Here is a 24923-nt window from a genome sequence, read left to right as displayed (position 1 = left end):
TTACTGTAGAAATGTCACTGGTAACCCCAAAAGTGTCACAAATGTCAGTCAAGTGTCCGATCTGTCCGCCCCAATGTCGCAGTACCTCAAAAAAAAACGCAGATCGCCGCCATTACGCGTTAAAAAAAAAAAACAACAAAAATGACAAAAATCTTTCCCTTTGTTAGTAAACGCGATAACTTTTGCGCAAACCAATCAAAATACGCTTTTTGCGATTTTTTTTACCAAACATATGTAGCATAAAACAAATTGGCCGAAAATTTTAAAAAATTTTGATTTTTACTTTTTTTTTGGGGGGAATTTCATATAAAAAAATGTGAAAAATATTGTTATTTTTGCAAAATTGACGCTCTTTTTTTGTTTATAGCGCGTGATCAAAAAAAATCGCACAGGTGATCAAATACCACCAAAAGAAAGCTCTGTTTGTGGGAAAAAAAGGACGTCAAATTCGTTTAGGTACAGCGTCGCACGACCGCGCAATTGTCCGTTAAAGTCACGCAGTGCCGAATCGCAAAATACCCCCTGGTCAGGAAGGGGGTAAAATCTTCCGGGGCTTAAGTGGTTAACAGCTTCAACTTTTCTGGGAAGGCTGTCCACAATGTTTAGGAGTGTGTCTATGGGAATGTCTGACCATTCTTCCAGAAGCGCATTTGTGAGGTCAGACACTGATGTTGGACAAGAGGGCTCATCCATGTCTTTATGGACCTTGCTTTGTGCACTGGCCCAAATCATATGGTGGAGGGGGGATTATGGTGTGGGGTTGTTTTTTAAGGGTTGGGCTTGGCCCCTTAGTTCCAGTGAAGGGAACTAGGGTGTCAGCATACCAGGACATGTTGGACAATTTCATGTTCCCTACTTTGTGAGAACAGTTGGGGTTGGCCCCTTCCTGTTCCAATAGGACTGCGCACCAGTTCACAAAGCAAGGTCCATAAAGGCATGGTTGAGCGAAATTGGGATGGAGGAACTTGACTGACTTGCACAGAGTCCTGACCTCAACTGGAGCGGAGACTGCAAGCCAGGCTTTCTTATCCAACATCAGTACCTGACCTCACAAATGCGCTCCCGGAAGAATGATCAAACATTCCCATAGACACGCTGCTAAACCTTGTGGACAGCCTTCCCAGAAGAGTTGAAGCTGTTATAGCTGCAAAGGGTGAGGCAACTCAATATTGATGTGCAAAAAATGGGTGCGCTAGATGTGAACAATGTGTGTTGAACAAAAAGGGAAAACACAATGAACAAAATACCTAATATATAAATATACACAGATATTATAAATGGTGCACAATGTGAACATATACATGCTATAGAAATATGAGCAGTCCAAAACAAGTCCAAAATGAAAAAAAAGGCTGAAATCTTCTTGATGAATGAAGGTGAAGAGGAGGATGTGCAAACACCAAATCCCTCTTGGCACCCACATGTAAAGAAAAGAGAGGTAATACCTTTACCAACTCAACATATTAAAACACTTGAGAAGATGACACCAGCCAGTGTAATAGATATAAAGTCCTGACCTTTCACTCTTCCACCCGATATGTGGTATATCAAAACTCTTACCAAAGGCAAGTATTTCACAGGTCAGATGGTGAGTGATAATGTTCTCCCAATCATTAGGCAAATTATCCAGACTAACAAGCAGTGAATTTTCTTGTAAATCTTGTTCTAACTCCTGTTTCTGTGTGGGGGTTGAAGAATGGAACAGGCAATAGTGCATTACCTCTTAAACAACTTTATTAAAAAAAGGTAGAACACTTACAGTTAAGTTGATTAAATAGGCGAATGCAAATTCAAACGTGGCCGCTCTGCAGTGCGGACCACGGGTGGTGATGGCGCAGGCTTTTCCCCCCTGCTACTCAATATTGAACTCTACGAACTAAGACTGGGATGCCATTAAAGTTCATGTGCATGTAAAAGCAGCTATCCCGATACTTTTGACAATATAGTGTACATGCTTCCTCCAAGCAACTCTTATATGTCTGTCTGTTTTCAAAGTACTACTTCCATGCTCCTTAGGGCTCTTTCACACAGGCAATCCGATCAGATCCGCCTGTCAGTTTTTTAGGCGGATCTAATCGGATCCTCCGTGCAGCTCTATGGGGCAGCGGATGTCAGCGGAGACACCTCCGCTGACACCCGCTGCAGTCCATATCCGATCCTGTCCGTGAAATCCGGACGGATGAAAACCTATTTTTCCATCCGTTCAGGGATCGGATCGGATGAGAGCGGACAGACGGTCTGCTCTCATACCATCCCCTATAGAGAGCAGCGGGAGCTGTGACACCTCCCTCTCCGCACTGCAAGCGGAGACAGAGCTGTCATCCGCCGGCTCAGCGGAGATCGGCTGATTGATCCCCGCAGAGCAGGAGGGATCCGCCTACGGAGGCGGACCGTGTGAAAGAGCCCTTAACGTAAAATATGTAATAAAAACAGATATACCATAGTTTACTCTGGTCACCACTAGTTACAATAATAAAAAACACAAGTACACCAGTTCTGTGAAAATAGTGTAAAATAAACTCTGGATGATTTAATACGTCTGTGCTCAGAGCAATGATGGTGTGCAAAGTATAGTAAATCATTATTAACCAATCATATTTCTCATTTTATCATTCAAGTCCAATTTAAAGAACTAAAGATGACTGCTGGCTGATAGCTATAGGTTACTGCACTTTACAAACTGTAATTGCCTTATTAACTATTTTTTATTTTTTTTAATGATCATATGGAGGTCCAAAATGTCTATTTCTACATACATTGAAATATAGTGATTTGCCCATGCTCCATCAGGATGTAGATCTGTAGAATTAGCTGTGGTGCACTTTCCAGATATGTTTTAAAGCACTTCAGCATACTGAGGTCTGTCATAGCGTCGACTGCTCTCTTCTTGGCCTCCTCACAATTCTTTTTTTGAGGGTCATAACTGACGTGGAACCCATATATTATAACATACATAGATCTAGAAGTACAATAGGAAATATATAAATATAATTAAATGAATATACTAAATGTAAACTGTATTTATAGTATGTGGATGTGTTTTTAGCTCAGACATGCAAAAAGGTGGACAGTAACACACAGCAGTGAGTTTATGGTTAAGAAACTAGTACCTACATAAAGACTAGCACCTATCCAATTCTGATTTAATCCTATATTTGCAAGTCAAACACTATGTCTCAATCACTGCTTACCCTTTGGGCGAGAGCAATTTACATCATTTGAATCTGTAATCTAAATATTAGTCAAAGCTCATTAAAAGTAGAAGTCCGGCCCAAAATCTAACTAAGCTTAAACCTAAAGGGCGCTCAGGTCCGGTCACATGATCAGGTCTCAGTGCCAGCTTTAGTGTAGAGGAGGGACAGCCGACAGTGGATGCCCCATAGTAAGTCAGTGGGTGAAGTTACTGCCCAGGCTCTGCAATGCTTGTCGCTTCTCTCTAATCTTCCATTATGCTCTTAGATTAGGTAATTAGGTTTAAGCGTAGTTAAATTTTGACCAGACTTCTACTTTCATTTTGTATGAAAATGGTAACTGGACCTAGGAACAGAGTTGGAACGTGATGACTGGGCCCACATTTGGAATGCTACTAAATCCAGACTACACTGGACATTGAGAACTTAACGGTTAAGCAGCAAGGCACTATGCCCAAATGTCTGGGAACCATGAGTCATACATTTCCTACAAACCCACTTTAACCACTGCCTCCTTAAACTATGACTTAAGAAATTGGATTACATGATTTGTTATTATTTCTCTCCTTTCTTCCCCCTGCAATCTTTGTACATCTGAGCCCCTTTCTGTTTTACTCTTTCTATTCCTTTTATATTGGTCGCACCTGACACTATTGCCATTACCCTCATGCATTATGTACCATCTATAGTTTACAAGATTGTGCTGTCTATGTGTACTTTTCAAGTAAATGCCTAAATATGCAACCTCTGGAGTTTCTAAATTATTTTAATTGGAAAAAAAAAATAGGAAAAAGTATAAGAAGAGAACCATGTCCTACTACATGCTTGTCTACTGATGGATGAAGACTCTTTTAGCCCATTTGGTCAGTGGGCAAACACAAGCTAATGACGAACAAAAGTTATAGTAGAACCAGATAAACCAGTAGGCCTTATAATTCAAGAATAAATTAATGTCCACACATGTGTAGCACCCTCTAGTGTGTGCTACATAAAAAAAGATAGATTTTTGTAGTGTAAGGTTTATTAGTGTAGGTAAATGGAGTTAGCTCAGGGCTAAGCCTGAGCTATTAACCTAGGTCAGGGTTCAGTGAGTCAGGGCTGGAGGACTCATCCTGAGAACAACTCTGGTGCCTCCCCCTGGACTAGAAGATTGTAGAACCTTCTAGAGCTTGTTGGTGGAGATTAGGGGGGCTGCCTGAATTATTTATGAGGCCAATCCCTAGTAGAGGGCTGGCTAGGGGCAAGGCTTAACTCATAAATAGGCATGGGCCATGCCAGCAGGGGCAGTTGGTTAGAAGATGGAGAGTCAGTGCTGTTAGTGCTGAGGAGGCTGTCATGGTCCTCTGGGGTACCCCCCTAGTCTGGAAGGGATGACCTTGGGTGCTGGAAGGATTCTGCCACAACACATGGAGGAAGCCCTTCCTGGATGAACCGAAGCAAGAGAAGAGAAAAGGACAGTGTGAGTAGAGCAGCACTACTAGGGACCTACAAGGGGGGAGACTGCCACAAAAAGACAGTTCTCCCTGAAGACAGTGGGGTGCCAAGTCTTCATGCCTTCCCCGGGAGATCTCCTGCAGGGTCAGCAGGTTGTCTGGTAAAAGTCAGTCTGAAATACTGTGGAAGAAAGTTAGCCTGGAGGGCTAGTGAAAGGGGCAGCTGCAGCCAGGTGGGTTGGCAGTGCCTGAAGAGGTGGTACTGGGACCAGTAGCAACAGGAGGGAAAGTACAAGCTGATCACTGTATTCTGCTACTCAACAAGGGGCTTTGAGTTCCTGCCTGCAAAGGGCCATTGCTAAATCTGACTGTGCCTGTCAGATCTACTAACAGTGATCTAGCTGGAGACTGCAAGCAAGTGAAGTGCAGGAGGAGTGTCAAGTATACTGTATATAGACTGTATAAAGGAAGATGTCCCTGAAGCTATTGCCAATGTTTTGGTGCTGAAGTTAAGTGGGCATCCCATAACCTCCCATCCTCATCCAAGTTAGTAATCCTCAATAAATAACAAAAAAAAAAAAACAAGGTCGTCGTGAACTGTTCTGTCTCTGGAGTGCCTGTGAAAAACCTGGTGTGCCTGGCTGTGCAGAGTGGGGGATCCCAGTTCAGCTACGGCCCTAAGGGGGTGCGCTACACATGAAATATATTTTCCACACTCTAATGTAGCTTTTCAAAGATGGCCATGACATCTAACATCACATTGACATACTAACATGTATTCTACGTCGCAGAACACCATACACAAGAGCAGACCTTCTGTAGCTGTCATTTAGGCATTGAATGCCAGCACATCATTTGTAAGCCATCATCCCCTTGCACCACTTTTCTCCTTGGGAGCCGCACAGTTTTGGGATCACTTCCTAATGTATACTAAGGCCACGGCATTCAGTTTCCATCACCAAGCATAATCAAGGTGCCCTCATTAGTATAGTATACCAGTCTCTTTCAGTGTCCCATTCTATAGCTCTGCTCAGCAGTGCATGCACCCAGATGACACACTCATTCCCAGGTGTACTTGTACTCACTTCAGGAGACTCTTAGCCTGGCCTAAAATGTCTAAAAAGACCTTTTTTTAGGTGGGGTGCCGTACAACCTACAGAAGACCATAAAAGAGTCAGGGTAACTACAGCTGGTCCTTCTGGATGTTAAACGACTTCACCTGGAGTTGTAGCCCTGTTCAGGGCCTGTGGCAGTAGCTGATTAAAATTGAATAGCTCTTGGGTGTTTGGCTCCTATACCCCCTATATTTCTCTAAAGGGGGCTTAACACAGAACTACATAATCCCCTTTGTCAAACTACGTTGTAATAGAGCCGCCTAGTAGCAAGGTGCAAGGCCCATTAGGCAGCAGTTTATGTAGCTGTTCTGTTCTCTATTTCCCATCACAGTACAGTGAGAAGAAGCCAGTTATTGCAACACAAGTGGCCAGTTTTAATAAGGTGTGATATATCCACCAAACTGGTTGTTTGTGTAAATTATCTCCTTCTTGCTACTTCACCTCAGAGGTGGCGATAGCAGGGAGAGAAGGGAGACACAGCCGTAATGTAATAAGGAAGTAAAGGAATTATATCCCCTGCTTCCTCTTTCCCTGCTCAGCAGGCCCTGTAAACGTTAGAGCAGGATTTATACACTGTATATACCAGGGCTCAAAATTTCAAGTCCAGAGCTACTAGCCAGGCTTTAAGAGTTACTCGCCACCAGTTGCCCCACCGAACTCCTACCCTGCCCTGCCCCTAATTCCGCCCCTAAACGCACCCTCGTAAATTATCTCATGAAATATTATCAACAACTTTATCAGTGCAGCTTTATCAGTGCCCATCAATGCAGTCTATCAGTGCAGCCTATCAGTGCCCATCAGTTCAGCATATCAGTGATCATCAGTGCAGCTTATCAGTGCCGCCTCATCAGTGCCAATCAGTGCAGCTTCACCAGTACCAGTCAATGCAGCCTCATCAGTGCCCAGCAATGCAGCCTCACCAGTGCCCATCAATGCAGCCTGATCAGTGCCCATCAATGCAGCCTGATCAGTGCCCATCAACGCAGCCTCATCAGTGCCCATCAATTCAGCCTCATCAGTGCCCATCAATGCAGCCTCATCAGTGCCCATCAATGCAGCCTCATCAGTGCATTCGGATTACTGCCCATCAATGCAGCCTCACCAGTGCCCATCAATGCAGATTGATCATTGCCAATTAATGCAGCCTCACCAGTACCCATCAAAGCAGCCTGGTCAGTGCTCAGCAATGCAGCCTGATCAGTGCCCATAAATGCAGCCTCACCAGTACCCATCAGCACAGCCTCATCAGTGGCCAGCAATGCAGCCTCATGAGTGCATCCTGATTAGTGCCCATCAATGCAGCCTCACCATTGCCATCAATGCAGACTGATCATTGCAAATTAATGCAGCCTCATCAGTGCCCATCAAAACAAGCTAATCAGTGCCTAGCAATGCAGCCTCACCAGTGCCCATTTATGCAGGCTCACCAGTGCCCATTTATGCAGCCTCACCAGTGCCCATCAGCGCAGCCTCACCAGTGCACATCAGCACAGCCTCACCAGTGCCCATCAATGCCCATCAATGCAGCCTCAGCAGTTCCCATAAGCACAGCCTCATCAGTGCCCATCAATGCAGCCTAACTAGTGCCCATCAGCGCAGCCTCATCTGTGCCCATCAATGTAGCCTCAACATTGTTATTTTCCTGCCTCTAATTTAAAGTTTGATTGAGAAGTACAAAGTATTTCTGCCCATGATCTCGTGAAATCATGGGCATGTATCTCACTTCTTGCTTTTACTAATCATTGAAGCCATTCACTGCATATTTCATTTACTGCTCAACTCAGTTAATAAACTCTCTTCTGAGAGCTTTATGCGCAGTGTGAATGGCCGAGATATGTAAAGGCAGATTGTACTTTATTTAAAAAGGATGTCTGTAAGTGTTTTGTATGCAACTGAGTCAATCTTTATTCCTTTAAGTCATACCTAGACATTTTATAGCTCCTGGGTCACATATGGTCCTTAATTTTTCCCTGTCCAGCCTGCAATGCCCTCAATGTCAGCATGCCTCTCCCTACTGAGGAGGCTGACAGGCTCAGAGAGGCATGCTGACAGATATTTGTGTGGATAGGAGGAACTGGAAGGAGAAAGCCTGAGGAGCTGATGGGTACGGTGGGAAAGCTCGGTTCTTGGGCAAATAAGTTTCCTAGGAAACAGCCTGGCGCTCTCCCACCATTCTTCTACCTGGTTCTTCCCGTAAGCGCCAGAATCAAGCCTGCAAACTAAGAACTTCAGGGGTTGTGCACCTGTTCTTCACTTAAGCATCTGCAGAAATCCCCACTGACTGTACCAAGGATCTTAGGCTCTCTCCACCCAGCTTCCAGATCTGCCAGTAATCTCCCTAAGCCAGTCAGTCACATCCACGCTCAGAATGGCAGATCAGTTAAAGTGTTACTAAACCCACAACAGTAAAATCAGTCTGTATATGCAGTAAAGCAGGCTTGTTATACTCACTGTGGAACCTAATGGCTTAATCTTCTGCCCTGTGTAAAAAGGCTATTTGATCCTGTCTTCTCTGATTCGCCCCTTCTTCCACTGTCCCCAATCCGTCTCCTGATAGAGCAGAGGCTAAGGGGCAAGCTGCACATGCTCAGTTTGGTGTGTATTGCTAAAGAGTTTTTAGTCCTTGGGAGAGTGCATGTGATCAGCACAGGGCCAATCAGCACTGTCCAGACAGAGGGTCAGGGGTCCTGCAGCCTAATGGGACAGTCAGAGCAGAATGAAAACTTCTCCTACAAGCTTTATCCAGACATTGATAGAAGTCACAAGACTACTTTAACTGCTGATGAGCAGTGGCGGCTGGTGCTTAAAATTTTTGGGGGGGCGCAAACAGAAAAATGTAATAGGCATTGCTTTGCGGCAAAAAACACTGTAAAAGATTGCGTGACTTTGAGGTCACAAAAGTGTGAAAGGAGCCTTCAGTAATTAAGGTATAGCGTGCCCCCTTTCAATGCAGAGAGACCAGCGTGCCCCCTTTGATGCAGAGATCATCGTGCCCCCTTTCAATGCAAAGATGCCAGCGTGCCCCCTTTCAATGCAGAGATACCAGCGTGCCCCCTTTCAATCCAGAGATACCAGCGTGCCCCCTTTCAATGTACAGAGACCAGTGTGCCCCCCTTTCAATGCACAGAGATCAGCGTGCCCCCCTTTCAATGCACAGAGACCAGCGTGCCCTCTTTCAATGCACAGAGACCAGCGTGCCCCCTTTCAATGCACAGAGACCAGCGTGCCCCCTTTCAATGCACAGAGATCAGCATGCCCCCTTTCAATGCAGAGATGCCATCATGCCCCCTTTCAATGCAGAGATGCCAGCATGCCCCCTTTCAATGCAGAGTGACCAGCGTAAGCGTGTACTTACGTGTACTCAGCCTGACAAGTCGCGCTCCCTCGCGGTCCATTGACCGCTACAGGACCCGTTCTAATAGGAGCGACACAAGTCACTCCGACTTAGAAAAAGGGTCCTGTACTATTTCGGGGCGACCTCGGAGCGACTTGCATAGACTTCCATTATGTGAAGTCCCTGCAAGTCGCTCCGAAGTCGTGGTGCAATGTAATGCACAAGTCGCCCCCGAAGTAGTAAGGAGTCGTGTCGCCTCAGTGTGAACCGGCTCTAAAACTATTGCATTTCCATGTTCTGTGTACTATGGGAGACCATATATAGTTGTAGCAAGGTTTCCAGGCCTATGGCCTTATGTGGGTCTGCCATTAGTACCGGTAATCTCTCCAGCCCATATGAGCTGTGACCCTGGGTGTGACAACTGAAGAAGCGAAAACTCCGGCATCTTTGTTTTTTTTTTTTTAATAAAGGGGATGGGAGAAGGGAATGAGTGGGATACTCCTTGAGGCTTGAACTAATTGCAATTGGGACTTTAGCCAACGCTCACTGACACTGAGAACACTCTGTAGAACAGAAGTGCTGAATCCTCGACTTATAGTCCAGAAGATCCAAGACTGAGAACTGTAGAACTCCTGACACTGTTGTACTATGAAAGTCACTGAATACTTTCCCTCCGCCAGGCACAGCTTGAGGTAGTATGTAGTAGAATCTGTATAGCTGTCACTGTAACTGGCATGCTCTGTACAATTCAGGGCCCAAACTGCAGGTGCCCCCTTTGACCTGGAACTCTTCAGGGTCCACTGACTATGTACCCCCCTCTGTAGCTTCAGGGTCCTCAACCTAGGTACCCCCTTTACAGCTAGCTGACACTGGATCCCAGAACGTCTTCCGGATTGGTCCCCTCTAACTTCAGGCAGACCCCCAGGGGCAATCCTCAGTACTCATGACCTGTGTAGGCTTTCCTGGGACTGGACCCCTCTCTCCGCAGGTTCTCGGCACACTGGATCCCCTCAGCTCAACTCATCACTCTCTGGACACTCAGGCAACACCCTGAGACATCCACCTTCCTCAGACAGGAGGAGAGCCAGCCGCACTCTCCTTCCTGGGACTGCTCCTGCCAAAGACACCGTGCCACGCACTTCCCCCCAAACTTATACCCACTCCCAGAATCCTTTGCAGCATAATCTGCCTTCTGGGTAGTTACAAGCTGGGATGTGTCCCCTGATTGGGCTTCCCACACTGCCCTATGAGAAGTCTCTCACAGGAGCCAGTGGGGATACTTCTCCCCTCAGCGGGCACATCTGGAAAACCTGACACCCTAGCTAAATAAATCACAGCCCTGCTGTTAGGCAGACAAGTCCCACTATACATTTACCTAGCACCTACCAGTAGGGTGCTACATAGTGAATGGAGGCTCCTGGGTTTAGTAGCACTTTATTAACCCCTGTGATTGTCAGCTCCCTCACTGCTGATATTTCTCTACTACTTTTTCTAATATTGTGTGCATACTATTTCATGAGAAGTTATACCTATTATTCCTAGTGCCTATGTCTATGTACATACAGACCTTCCCAGGTCCAAATGTAATAGTGATCAGAATTAAGTTCAGCCTAGGGCCCCTTTCAGGGCCGGTGCTTCCACTAGGCAGCCGCCTAGGGCGCATTGCCACCTAGGGGCGCAGGCATGAGTCGGCACTCTCTCTCCATCATGAATGATCCTTGTGAGCTGAGGGGAGGGGCGGCCGTGGGGGAGGAAGAAGCGGCAGTGGAAGATGCCAGGTGTCTTGGGCAGTGAGGAACTACCAGGCCCTGGCTTTCCACCACTGTTAGGGGGCCCAAAGAGGCAGAAAGTGAGTCCACCAGCGTGCTGCCTGAATGATGATCCTCTTTGGCTGGAGCTGAGCGGCCTTAACCCCGGGCAGGAAGTGACTCTATGCACTGAGATGATGGGCAGCCGTTCATTTCCCTGGGTCGGTATTAAGCAGGGAGCTGAGGAGAGATGAACCTGAGCCAGAGCTCGGCACCAGAGGGCTGAACCTTTACTGGTGCAGAAGCGACAAGGCACCGGAAGGGTCTGAGGAGGTTGAAATAAGTGTGGAGCTCTCTGACTGCTGCTTTTCCCTCCACCAGGAGACAGTTGGAGCTGTGGTCAACACTGTGGTCCAGGAGAGGAGTGTCCTCAGAGAAGGAATCAGCAGGATCACAGTGAAGGAGGGCAGAGTGCGGGCCACTCTCTTCATACCGCCCAGTGAGTGTGCCCAGAACAGGGGATCGGGGTCCCTGGGTGTTACATGGAGCATCCCTGGTATGAAAGGGAATCTGGGTCATCAGGTGTGCCATGGGGAATCGGAGTCACCAGGTGTGACATGGGGGATAGGGGTCACCGGGTGTAATAGGGGTTCGAGGTCACCAGGTGAGCCATGAGGAATTGGGGTCCCTGGGTGTGCCGTGGGGGAATGGGGTCCCCAGATGTGACACAGAGAAACATTAGGGTCCCCAGGTGTGACATGGAGGAACATCAGGGTCCCCAGGTGTGACATGGAGGAACATCAGGGTCTGACATAGAGGAACATTGGGGTCACTGGGTATGACAGCATGACATGGAGGAACACGGGGTCCCTGGGTGTGACATGGAGGAACATTGGGGTCAGTGGATATGACAGCATGACATGGAGTAATATTGGGGTACCAGGGTGTGACATGGAAAAACATCAGGGTCCCTGGGTGTGACATAGAGGAATATGGGTGTCACTAGGTATAAGAGCATAACATGGAGGAAGCATTAGATCAGGGTCACTGGGTATGACATAGGGGAGTTTTTTTAGCCATTTCCCTTTTTTTTTTCTTTTTTTTGGGGGGGCGCAAGTAGCTGGTCTTGCCTAGGGCCTAAAATAGTCTAGCACCGGCCCTGGCCCCTTTCACACAAGAGGTATAATCAGATATGGCTGTCGGTTTTCCAGCTGGACTCAATCGGACCCTCCATTCTTCTCTATGGGCAGTTAGATGTAAACAGACTTGTGTCTGCTTACAACTGGCTACCTCTGATCTGATCTGGCAGGAACAAAGGGAAAGGGGATCCATTCCCAGCTGTTTTGCCGGATCGAAAAAAAAGAGGGCAGTCAGGTGTAAATGGACAGCTGGTCTATATACATTCAACTGCCATTAGAGCAGACTTGTCATCCAGCACTCTCCTCTGTAGGGAATCTGTCTGCTGATCCCCTGCTGAGCAAAATCGAATCCAACCCGTGTGAAAGGGGCCTAATTGTTCGCCCCTCTACAACAGTCCCAGTTTCTTTTGTGGCCCCCTGGGAAAATTAATTACCCAGACCTGCTCTAAGTAAATAACAGCTTGACAAGGGCGTTTAGAAGATGAACCCCAATATTCTGCTACAGACAAGAAAGTAAACTAACTTACCTTATAAATATTCCAAGCAGGAAGATGTGAAGGAATACGATCCCTTTAAGTCTCCAAAAACTGTCTTCATGACAGTCATCTTTAAACCAAGTGTAACTAAAGGCTTGTATTATCAGAGTAGACACAAGAACAAAGAATATGGTCAGCAGGCCAAATACAGGGAGTCCTTGCTGGAAGTATTTGTACGTAATCCACAAATCTATTCCAATGTCAACTAGTAAGGAAAGTGCTCCAAAGATGGTCATGAAAAAGTTCCATTTTGTAAAGCTCATGATCCAGCATCCAGGAAGTATTGTGTTATACCATTTTTCTAAGAATCCCATAAATAATTTCAGATCAAACTGATTTTAATAACAATTCTCATTTTACATTTCCATGATGTTCAGGTTTAACTAATGTTTTGAATACTGAAATGAAATAACCTGCATATCTCTTTGCAGAAATATTGGATCATGTTGGAGATTGGGTTTTCACATCTATGAATTTTCCATGCTTAGTTGACCAAATACAGTGTAAATTTACCAGCAGTCTGAAATGGAAAATTAATACATTTTATTTTTCATCAAAACTATACAGTAAGTATATTTAGCAATTTGCTGATTTATCTTGTTTAATTTAAAGTGGTTGTAAAGCCTACACATTTTTTACCTTAATGCTTCTCCCCCCCCCCCTCCTTTTTACTTACCTGAGCCCTTATGGAAGGAGCCAATTCCCACTGCCTGTGTCAATGGTTGCAGCAGTGGGGCTTGGGTGCAAACACGCACAAGTGCCCCCATTGGAAGTGGCTTCCGCCTGAAAAATTGACAGGCAGACCTGATCAGAAAGCCCACGTGAACGGGGCCTAAAGTGCTAGTGCATCAGAAAACAAAGAAAAATAAATAAAGTGTTTAACCACTTTAATACCGCTCACGGTAATACTACTGCGGCAGAGCGGCACGATACCGCTCAGCCACGTAGTATTAACGTGATGCGCGATCACGGCTCCAGAGCGCGCTCCCGCGCGCCGCGGGTCCCGATCCCGATGTCATTCGGTAGGGAACCGATCAGTCATCAGATACTGACCAATGATTTTTGGTCAGTGTCTGTAGATCGGTCCCCACCAATGGCAATCTGTCCCCTGTCTGTGTAATGTAAACACAGACAGGGGAAGTGATGTCACTGTCCTTCCTGGAGTCCTTTCGGTTCCAGGAGAGAGACAGAGACACACCAAAAACGTGAGTTCCACCAAGCAGCACACTGACACACCTCACATAGGTACATTTAACCCCTTCATCACCTCTGATCACCCCCTGATCACCCCCAAAACCCCTCACAGTGAACACTATATACAGTGGTATACAGATATTTTACTGATCACTGTATAAGTGTCACTTGTGAGCGTAGTTTGCGCCTGCGTTAGGCCCAAATAGGGTTAGGGTACCCGCCACCTATCCCCTAATAAAGTTTTTACCCCTTGATCAGCCCCAGTTAACCCCTTCACTACCTATTACTCTGTGCACTAAATACAGTATATAGGTAAATACTGATCACTGTATTTAGTGTCACTAGTGACCCTAATTTGCGCTTGCGCTAAGCCCATATAGGGTTAGGGCACCCGCCACCTATTCCCTAATAAACTTTTAACCGCTTGATCTTCCCCAGTTAACCCCTTCACTCCATATAAATCAGTGCACTAATATATACAGTATATCAGATAACTACTGATCACTGTATTTAGTGTCACTGGTGACCCTAATTTGCGCTTGCGCTAGGCCCGAATAGGTTTAGGCCACCCGCCATCTATCCTCTATAAAGGTTTAACCCCTTGATCTCCCCCAGTTTAACCCCTTCACTTCCCTGTCACAGTGTTCACTATATACAGTGATTACCGATCACTGTATTAGCGTCACGGGTGACACAACTTAGGCTAGCTAGTTAGCGTCAGGGTCCCACTACACCACCGTTACTTAGCGTCAGTTAGAGTCAAGTACACTAACACACACACACCACCGTTACTAGTATAGTGTTTGAACAGATCAATATCTGATCTGATCAGAACTATACTAGCGTCCTCATAATTTAGTGTTCCCCAAACGCAGTGTTTGCACAATCAGCACTGATTCCTGCTAGCACCTGCGTTTAGCCCCCCTGCCCAGCCCACCTTACCCAGGCAAGTGTAGTAATCAATAGATTACTGACACTTCCAAAAAACACAAATCACACAAAACCGCTGCGTTAGCAGAGTCAGGCCTGATCTCTGTTAGCACTAGCAGTTTTTCTTTGTAGCGACCAAATAGTCCTCGACAACCAGGTGCTTTTATTACCTAGTAGTCGCATCACTGTACGAGTAAATTTAGCTACCAAAATGACAAAACGTTCGCTCAGTGATGATGCTATATACAGTATAATGGCCATGTCAAGTGAGAGCGATGGGGAAGCCTCACTGTCAGAATCAGGGTCAATATACGAACCAGATGACAGCAGCGGCTCCCTGACAGATAGCTCCGACAGAGGGGTCCCTGCTAGGGTCAGGCGTACCCGACCCCATTCTGGAGTTGTTGACTTGCAAGAACTGGAGGTTTCTGGTATGCAGCAGAGTGCCAGTACTAGTGCCGCTCACACTTCTCGTGAACTGGCAAGCACGAGCGGCCTAGTACACCCTGGACCTTCAACCAGCACTGCAGTATCACCTGGTGACGTGGCGAGTCACCTGAGTGCAGTTGAAGCTGGTGCGGTGGCTAGCACGAGTAGTGGCCCGCAGCCACCGCGTATCCGAAGACAGGCCCGTAGAGCCCATAGTGTCCTCCCTGAAGCGCTGGCATATCCTAATTGGCAGCCCACAGATTCCACAGCGCCAGTACTTCCCCCATTCACCGCCCAACCCGGAATCCAAGTGGAAACAGCTGGTTTTAATCCCATAAACTTTTTTGAGCTGTTTTTCACTGAAGATCTTTTCAGATCTATTGTGGACCAATCAAATTTGTACACTCAACAATTCATCGCCGCCAACCCAAATTCACCCCTTGCCAGACCATTCGCCTGGAATCCTATTACGATTCAGGAGTTTAAAACCTTTCTGGGCCTTTCCTTCAACACGGGCATTACAAGAAAGAATGAATTGCGGTTATATTGGTCCACTGACCCAATTCATCAAATGTACGTGTTCTCTGCTGCTATGTCCAGGGCTCGATACCAACAAATATTTCGGTTCATGCATTTCAACGACAATGAACTCTGTCGTCCTCGGGGAGACCCTGAATATGATCGGCTCCACAAAATTCGGCCCCTCATAGACCACTTCAATCAGCGGTTCGCAGCCTTGTTTACCCCCCAACAAGATGTCTGCGTTGACGAGTCCCTGATTAAGTTTACTGGTCGCCTTGCTATCAAACAGTACCTCCCCAGCAAGCGTGCCAGATACGGGGTCAAGTTGTATAAGCTTTGTGACAGGGCCACAGGCTATACAGTTAATTTCCGTGTCTATGAGGGAAAAGATAGCACTGTGGAGCCCCCCGACTGCCCAGGCTACATAGGGAGCAGCGGCAAGATAGTTTGGGACTTGGTGTCACCCTTATTCGGAAAGGGGTACCACTTGTACGTGGACAATTTCTATTCAAGCGTGCCACTTTTTAGACACCTCTATCAATTGCAAATTGGCGCTTGTGGCACCGTGCGATCTAATCGCCGGGGCTTCCCCCAGCGGCTAGTGAATGCCCCACTGAGCTCGGGGGAGAGAGCCTGCTTGAGGTGCGAGGAATTGCTTGCAGTGAAGTGGAGGGACAAACGAAACGTTTACGTGCTGTCCTCCATTCACCCAGACACGGCAGTCCAAATTACTACGGTCACCGGTGTTGTTGTTGAGAAACCCCTCTGTGTCCACGACTATAACCGTAAAATGGGAGGGGTGGACTTCAACGACCAGATGATGGGACCGTACTTAATTGCCCGTAAGGCCAGACGCTGGTACAAAAAAGTGTCTGTATACCTATTTCAATTGGCTGTTTACAACGCTTTTGTCTTATACAAAGCTTCTGCTGGAACATTATCCTTCTTTCAATTCCAAGAAGAGATAATCAGAGCCCTTGTGTATTCAGCTGGTGCTCCTGCCCAACTTCCCCAACCAGATGCAGTGAGGCGGCTGCATGAGAGGCATTTTCCGCAATACCTCCCGAGTACCGATACCAAACGATACCCCCAAAAAAGATGCCGTGTCTGCAGCAAGCGCGGATTTAGGCGTGACACCCGGAATTATTGTCCCGACTGTCCTGACCGACCTGGTCTTTGCCACGGTGACTGTTTCCGTCGCTACCACACACTAGTGGATTATTAGCATAGGGTACAGCACGGCACAGTTTAGGGCACATTTACACAGGGTCTCAAAAGATGTTCGATGGCTATCGTCATTTTGAGAGACCCGAACCTGGAACCTGGAACTCGACGTTTGAAGAAAAAAAAAAAAATACATAAAAGCCAAAAATAGTTGTCGTCTCAGTCATTTTTTATGTTCTTCTACACTTCCTATGTACTTTTAATGTACTTTGTTTGTTTTTCATTCTTTTGTGACCTGTTTCTCTTGCAGGTACTCGTCGGCTACCACGCATTGATTTCATATATTCTGACACAAACAGTGTTTGCGCTCAGCATACATGGATACCTTTGCTGATAGCAGCTGTGGTGATTTTCTGATTTCAGCACTGCAGTTAAAATCCTATTTTGGTATACGTGGATAGCGCCGTGTATACCCATCATTAAATTCAGTGGGTGGTTGTTTGGGCGGTTAATGATGAGAATCCAAAAACTTTTGTTGTGTCAGTCATTTTATATGTCCTACTCTTCCTAATGTACTTTTTTTTAATGTACTTTGTTTGTTTTTTCATTCTTTTGTGACCTGTTTCTCTTGCAGGTACTCGTCGGCTACCATGCATTGATTTTATATATTCTGACACAAACAGCGTTTGCGCTCAGCATATATGGATACCTTTGCTGATAGCAGCTGTGGTGATTTTCTGATTTCAGCACTGCAGTTAAAATCCTATTTTGGTATACGTGGATAGTGTCGTGTATACCCATCATTAAATTCAGTGGGTGGTTGTTTGGGCGGTTAATGATGAGTAATACTACGCATTATTCCTGTGCTGATTTCTGATAGGTTCTCTTTTTTTTCGTTCAGCCCACAGGCTGCATGAAAAAAAAAAAACCTATATGCCAAACAAAGACCAGCAATGTACTGGTACGTTGCTGGACTTTGAGTGGTTATACCAGGATGATGCCTGCAGATTTAGGCATCATCTTGGTATCGTTTTTTACAGCAAGCGGTCGGCTTACATGTAAAAGCAATCCTAGCGGATAATTGGCCGCTAGACTGCTTTTACATGCAGTGGGAGGGGACTCCCCCCCCCCCTCCTGCCGCCTTCCGCTGCCTTCCACGGTTTTTCTCGGGCTCTCCTGTCCCACCGGTTAACCCGAGAGTGCAGCCGGTGGTTCAATTATCTAACCATAGAGCTGATTGGAGATGAGAATGGCTCCAATCATCTCTATGGCCTAAGATGCCGGAGGCTACGAGCATTTCATAACTTCTGTTTCGCCAGAAATAAACAGCGCCATTGGGAAATTGGGAAAGTATTTTATCACACCAATTTTGGTATGGTCAGATGCGTTAAGGTCAGAGGAAAGATCTAGAGTATAAAAGACCCCAATTTTTTTTAAAAAGAGTACCTGTCACTACAGATTGCTATCATAGAGGAAATTTAAATTCACCGTGATAACAATAAAAATGATTAAAGAAAAAAAAATGAAAGAAAAGGTGTCAAAATAACATAAGAAAGCAAATTAAAAAAAAAAAAAAACAAAAAAAAAAATCAAGCCCCCCTGTCCCCCCGTGCTTGCGCGCAAATGCGCGCACAAGCGTTGGTCTAGTGTCATATGTAAACCGCAATTTCAGCATGCATGTGAGGTATCGCCGTGAACGCCAGGTCGAGGGCAGTAATTGTTGTGGTAGACCTCCTCTGTAAGTCCAAAGTGGTAACCTGTAAAGACTTTTAAAGGCTTTTAAAACCGTACGTAGTTTGTTGCCGCGGCACGGGCGTGCGCAATTTTTAAAGCATGTCATGTTAGGTGTCTATGAACTCGGCATAAGATCATCTTTTAAATTTTACCAAACAATTTGGAATTATATAGTGTATTTCTGCATTAAAAATAAAAAAAGTGTTTTTTTACGCAAAAATTGCGTTTGGAAAATGTGTGCGCAAATACCGTGTAACAAAAAAAATTGCAACATCCACCATTTTGTTCTGTAGGGCCTCTGCTTTAAAAAAATATATAATGTTTGGGGGTTCAAAGTAATTTTCTTGTGAAAAAAAAATATTTTTTCATGTAAACAAAAACTCACAGAAAAGGCTTGGTTTTCAAGTGGTTAGAAGAGTGGGTGATGTGTTGCTAAAATTGAGCATAAAATGCCAGGACTGTTCAAACACCCCCCAAATTACCCCTTTTTGGAAAGTAGACACCCAAAGCTATTTGCTGAGAGGCATATTGAGTCCATGGAGTATTTTATATTTTGCCCTAAGTTTCAGGAAAATGACAATTTGTTTTTTTTTTTTTTTTTTTTTACACAAAGTTGTCACTAAATAATATATTGCTCACGCATGCCATGGGTATATGTGAAATGACACCCCAAAATACATTCTGCTGCTTCTCCGGAGTACAGGGATACCCCATGTGTGAGACTTTTTGTCAGTCTAGCCGCATACAGGACCCGGAAAACCAATCCGCACCTTCTGGCTTTCTAAGGGCGTAAATTGTTGATCTCACTCCTTACTACCTATCACACTTTTGAAGGCCATGAAATGCCAAAATGGCACAAAACCCCCCCAAATGACCCCATTTTGCAAAGTAGACACTCCAAGCTATTAGATGAGAGGCATGATGAGTCCATGGAATATGTTATATTTTGCCACAAGTTTCAGGAAAATTATTATTTTTTTTTTTTTTTTTTTTTTTACACAAAGTTGTCAGTAAATGATATAATGCTCACACAAGCCATGGGTATATGTGAAATGACACCCCAAAATACATTCTGCTGCTTCTCCTGAGTACAAGGATACCCCATGTGTGAGACTTTTTTGCAGTCTAGCCGCGTACAGGACCCGGAAAACCACTCCCCACCTTCAGGCTTTCTAAGGGCGTAAATTGTTGATCTCACTCCTTACTACCTATCACACTTTTGAAGGCCATGAAATGCCAAAATGGCACAAAACCCCCCCAAATGACCCCATTTTGCAAAGTAGACACTCCAAGCTATTAGATGAGAGGCATGATGAGTCCATGGAATATTTTATATTTTGCCACAAGTTTCAGGAATATTATTATTTTTTTTTTTTTTTTTTTTTTTTACACAAAGTTGTCAGTAAATGATATAATGCTCACACATGCCATGGGTATATGTGAAATGACACCCCAAAATACATTCTGCTGCTTCTCCTGAGTACAAGGATACCCCATGTGTGAGACTTTTTTGCAGTCTAGCCGCGTACAGGACCCGGAAAACCACTCCCCACCTTCAGGCTTTCTAAGGGCGTAAATTGTTGATCTCACTCCTTACTACCTATCACACTTTTGAAGGCCATGAAACGCCAAGATGTCACAAAACCCCCCAAAATGACCTCATTTTGCAAAGTAGACACTCTAATCTATTTGCTGAGAGGCATGGTGAGTATTTTGCATCTCTCATTTTTTTTGGAAAATGAAGAAAAAACAGGAAAATGCATTTTTTTTCCTCTTTTTTCAAATTCCAAAACTTTGTGACAAAAAGTGAGATCTGCAAAACACCCAACATGCCTCTCTGCAAATAGCTTAGGGTGTCTACTTTCCGAAAAGGGGTCATTTGGAGGGGGGTTGTGCTGTCTTGGCATTTCATGGCCTCCGAAACTGTGATAGGTAGTCAGGAGTGAAATCAACAATTTACGCCCTTGGAAAGCCTGAAAGTGGGGGTTGGCTTTCGAGGACCTGTACTCGGCTAGACTGCAAAAAAGTCTCACACATGTGGTATCCCTGTACTCAGGAGAAGCAGCAGAATGTATTTTGGGGTGTCATTTCACATATACCCATGGCATGTGTGAGCAATATATCATTTAGTGACAACTTTGTGTAAAAAAACAAAAAAAAAAATAATAATAATATATTTCCCGGAACTTGTGGCAAAATATAAAATATTCCATGGACTCACCATGCCTCTCAGCAAATAGCTTGGGGTGTCTACTTTGCAAAATGGGGTCATTTGGGGGGGTTTTGTGCTATGTTGAAATTTCAGGGCCTCCGAAACTGTGATGGGTAGTCAGGAGTGAAATCAACAATTTACGCCATTAGAAAACCTAAAGATGGAGATTCATTTTCGGGGTCCCGTACACAGCTAGGCTCCCAAAAAGTCTCACACATGGGGTATCCCCATACTGAGGAGAAGCGGCAGAATGTATTTTGGGGTGTCATTCCACATATACCCATGTCATGTGTGAGAAATTTATCTTTTAGTGACAACTTTGTGTTAAAAAAAAAAAAAAATTGTAATTTTCCCAAAACTTGTGGCAAAATATAAAATATTCCATGGACTCACCATGCCTCTCAGCAAATAGCTTGGGGTGTCTACTTTGCAAAATGGGGTCATTTGGGGGGTTTTGTGCTATCTTGAAATTTCAGGGCCTCCGAAACTGTGATGGGTAGTGAGGAGTAAAATCAGCAATTTACGCCATTAGAAAACCTAAAGATGGAGATTGATTTTCGGGGTCCCGTACACAGCTAGGCTCCCAAAAAGTCTCACATATGTGGTATCCCTGTACTCAGGAGAAGCAGCAGAATATATTTTGGGGTGTAATTACACATATACCCATGGCATGTGTGAGAAATTTATCTTTTAGTGACAACTTTGTGTTAAAAAAAAAAATTTTTTTTTTTTTATTCATTTTTCAAACACCTGTGACAAAAAAATTAAATATTCAATGAGCTCAACATGCATCTCAGAACATTCCTTAGGATGTCTACTTTCCAAAAAGTGGTGATTTGGGGGGGTCTTGTACTGCCCTGCCATTTTAGCACTTCATGAATTGAGATAGGCAGTCAGAAATTAAAGCTGCGTAAAATTTCAGTATTTACACCATAGTTTGTAGACGCTATAACTTTTGCGCAAACCAATAAAAATACGCTCATTGAATTTTTTTTTGTCAAAGACATGTAGCTAAATATATTTTGGCCAAAAAATATGACATAAATTGAGTATATTGGATATTTTTTAAAAGACAAAGTTGAAAATTTCATTTTTTTGCAAAATTTTCGCTCTTTTTTTATTAATATCGCAAAAAATAAAAAGCGCAGAGGTGATCAAATACCACCAAAAGAAAGCTCTGTTTGTGGGAAAAAAAGGACGTAAATTTTGTTTGGGTACCACATTGCATGACCGCACAATTGTCAGTTAAAGTCGCACAGTGCCGAAGCACAAAAAGTGGTCTGGACGTAAGACAGCAAAATCCTCCGGTTGTAAAGTGGTTAAACAAGCAAAATTCATGCAAGATAAATAATTTTATAACCAACCAAAGAAAATTCATATGAAAAAAGTGCACAGTGCAAAACAGACCAGCAATATACTAAATGTTCAGTGCAAAACAGTCCATATGCGTGATGCCCAAATCCTAAGATGATGCATGTATGTATACCACTTCACACCTAAGTGCGCACTCCACTCACAAGCCGCTTACCGACAGGTAAGACCCCCAAAGATGGAGGTCTGGCTGTACTTTTAGGGAGAAATCCCACTGGGATGGATGGATAGCACAGTCCTGGGCTCAGGAACGATGACTTCAAAAGTGACCAAGGCAGTCCACAAATGGAGCTCAGGAGGGGGATTCATTTAAAAAATTGACTCATAGTGTAGCCATATAAAATACCAACATTTATTTTGATTTATTTAAAAACAATTTGTGAAAAAATTGATTGGGCCCCCCCAATTCCATACCAGGCACTTTGGGTCTGGTATGTATTTGGAGGGGAACCCCATGCCAAAAAGTAAAAAAATAGCGTGGGGCACCCTCTCCCCTCCTAAACCATAACAGTCTGCATGCCCTCAACAGGCACCTTGTCCCCATGTTGATGGGGACAAGGGTCTCTTCCCCACAACCCTGGGCTGTGGTTGCGGGGGTCTTTGGGCGGGAGGCTTATTAGAATCTGGAATCCCCCTTTAACAAGGGGGTCCCCAGATTCTGCCCCCATGTGAATGAGTATGGGGTACATTGTACCCATACTCATTCACAAAAATAGTGTCACATGGGGCGGTGACATCACAAGGGCGCCCTGTCCCTTACCTATTTAAGAACTGTAAGATGGAGTAGTGGGCGGTCAGCAGCTAGCCTTCGACGAGTGCGGATTTTTAATTTTTTTTTCAGGGTCTGGCGGTCGGCATGATTAAGGATGGATCTACATGGGGGGGGACATTATTTTTTGATTTTAAAGGAATTGTCAAAAACGGGGTTTGTGTTTTTTTCCTTTTTCTTTTCTATATTTTCATTTATATTTTTTTTGGTGAATAAGTCGGCGTACAATGTACCCCGACTCATTCACATAGGGGGGCCAGGATCTGGGGACCCCCTTGTGAAAGGGGGCTTCCAGATTCTGATAAACCCCCGCCCGTGGACCCCTACAACCACAGCTTTAGGTTGCAGGGAAGAGCCCCCCTGCCCCAAAGCAACCCCCCCATGTTGAGGGCATGTGGCCTGGTATGGTTCAGGAGGGGGGGGTGCTCGCTGGTCCCTTTCCTTTCCTGACCTGCCAGGCTGAATGCTTGGATAAGGGTCTGGTATGGATTTGGAAGGGGACCCCACGCCATTTCTTTTTTTTGGTATGGGATTCCCCTTTAAATTCGTATGGATTTGGAAAGGGACTCCCATGCCATTTTTTTTTCGGTGTGGGGTTCCCCTCGCCTAAATTCATACCAGACCTATAGGGCCTGGTATGGATCTGGGGGGGGGGGGCCCAATGACAGTTTTTCACAATTTTTTTTTTGCCGGCAAGCCTTTTTTTTACATTCAGTAGTCAGCGGGGAATCCCGCTGACAGCTGATGACTCATTGGTTAATAAGGACGCAAATGGCTTTCCGGTCTGCTCCTTAGCAACCAGCTATATACAGTGTTTTTAAAGGGGGGAAAAAAAAGCCAACACTTGTGTTTCTGGTGAGACTCCATTGAAGTCTATAACACTCAAAATTCAATCTGCTGTGGGAATAAAGTCCCAGGCCCTTTCCAAAAATGCACCAGCTGAAAAACGTATAGATGTGAATGAGTACCTCAGGAAACCATGTTAAATGGACTGTAGTGCGTTTCTGCAAAACTCACCAAAAAAGGCATAGGTGTGAACGTAGGGTAACACAGCAAGGAGGATTCCTTCATCTACCTTGCTTGTGTGGATGGAGGAATCCATTCAGTTTTTTTAGTCAGCCTGCTGGCTGATCAAAAAACACTGGTCAGTCTTAGGCTGGCCATACACTATACAATTTTCTTGTTCAACTTTCCTTTAGATTTACCAAAACCATGTAATATAGGGTCAAACCTAAACACTTTCAATTTGTATGCAGTCAGGCAGGCCCTTGCACTACATAGTTTAAGGTAAATCTAAAGGAAATTGAATAAGAAAATTGTATAGTGTATGGCCAGCCTTAGCCACACCACACCCTGCCAGCAAATTCTCTGTAAAAACTGAAAGTAGTTTCAATGCCATACTTGATACCCTTGGTTAAAGTCTAGTGATAGTAAGAATATAGAACAGGAATTAAATTTAACAGAGGAAGTAGAATATAACAAATGTGTAAAACCCTCATAAGGTGTTCTTACCTTGCAGGTTAATATTTGATCTGTAGCAGAAGTAATGAATCTCCAGGTAACACATCCATAGACTAGAGTGAAACTTTCACTCTGTCCTCCTCCTTGAAGAAGGGAGTGTATGCTTTGTACTCTCATGTCACGATGAAGGAAGTGCGCTGACGATGGGCAGGTCTGCTTGCTTGCTTTCATTTTGCATTAATAGTATCTCAGGTAACCACTTGGATGAAAGGTTACACCTAAGGCTGGGTTATGCTAGTGTAGTTTGTCATGTGTAACTGGGACACCATAGGAAACTGAATATGTAAATATTCCAGAACCAGAAAAGTTGTATTTTTTTTACAGCTACTAAGAACTGTCATGGTTCAATAAAAGCAAAAAAAAAAAAAAAAAAGGAACCTTAAGTTGACACTAAACTCTCTGGTTTAGAAGGAAAAATCTGATCAAATATATATTATTAGGTAAAATATAGTATACAAATAAGCCGCAAGCATTCAGTGGAAATTCCTTTGCAAAAAAAATAAAAACCCCTAAAATTAAAGTGAAGAGGTGCTGCACTAAATATAACTTTTGACACACAAAAACAAGTGTTCGAATGTGAA

General features: G+C 44.6%; 1 protein-coding gene across 1 annotated transcript in view; it reads right to left on the bottom strand.

Moving 5' to 3' along the window:
• The window catches only part of XKR9 (XK related 9), a gene marked incomplete at its 3' end in the record, with an annotated part of 28514 nt that extends 4043 nt beyond the window's left edge, over positions 1-24471 (bottom strand). The window contains exons 1-3 of the mRNA XM_082258998.1: positions 24334-24471; positions 12488-13016; positions 2757-2959 (exon numbers count right to left, since the gene is read on the bottom strand). Coding sequence (XP_082115124.1) covers positions 2757-2959; positions 12488-12810 — 526 coding nt within the window. The 5' untranslated portion in view covers positions 12811-13016; positions 24334-24471. The remainder of the gene's footprint in view (positions 1-2756; positions 2960-12487; positions 13017-24333) is intronic.
• Positions 24472-24923: the final 452 nt, after the last annotated feature.

Source organism: Pelophylax lessonae, assembly GCF_965119305.1.
Source record: "Pelophylax lessonae genome assembly, chromosome: 5".
NCBI classification, from domain to species: domain Eukaryota; kingdom Metazoa; phylum Chordata; class Amphibia; order Anura; family Ranidae; genus Pelophylax; species Pelophylax lessonae.
This window is presented reverse-complemented; position numbering and strand designations above follow the sequence as displayed.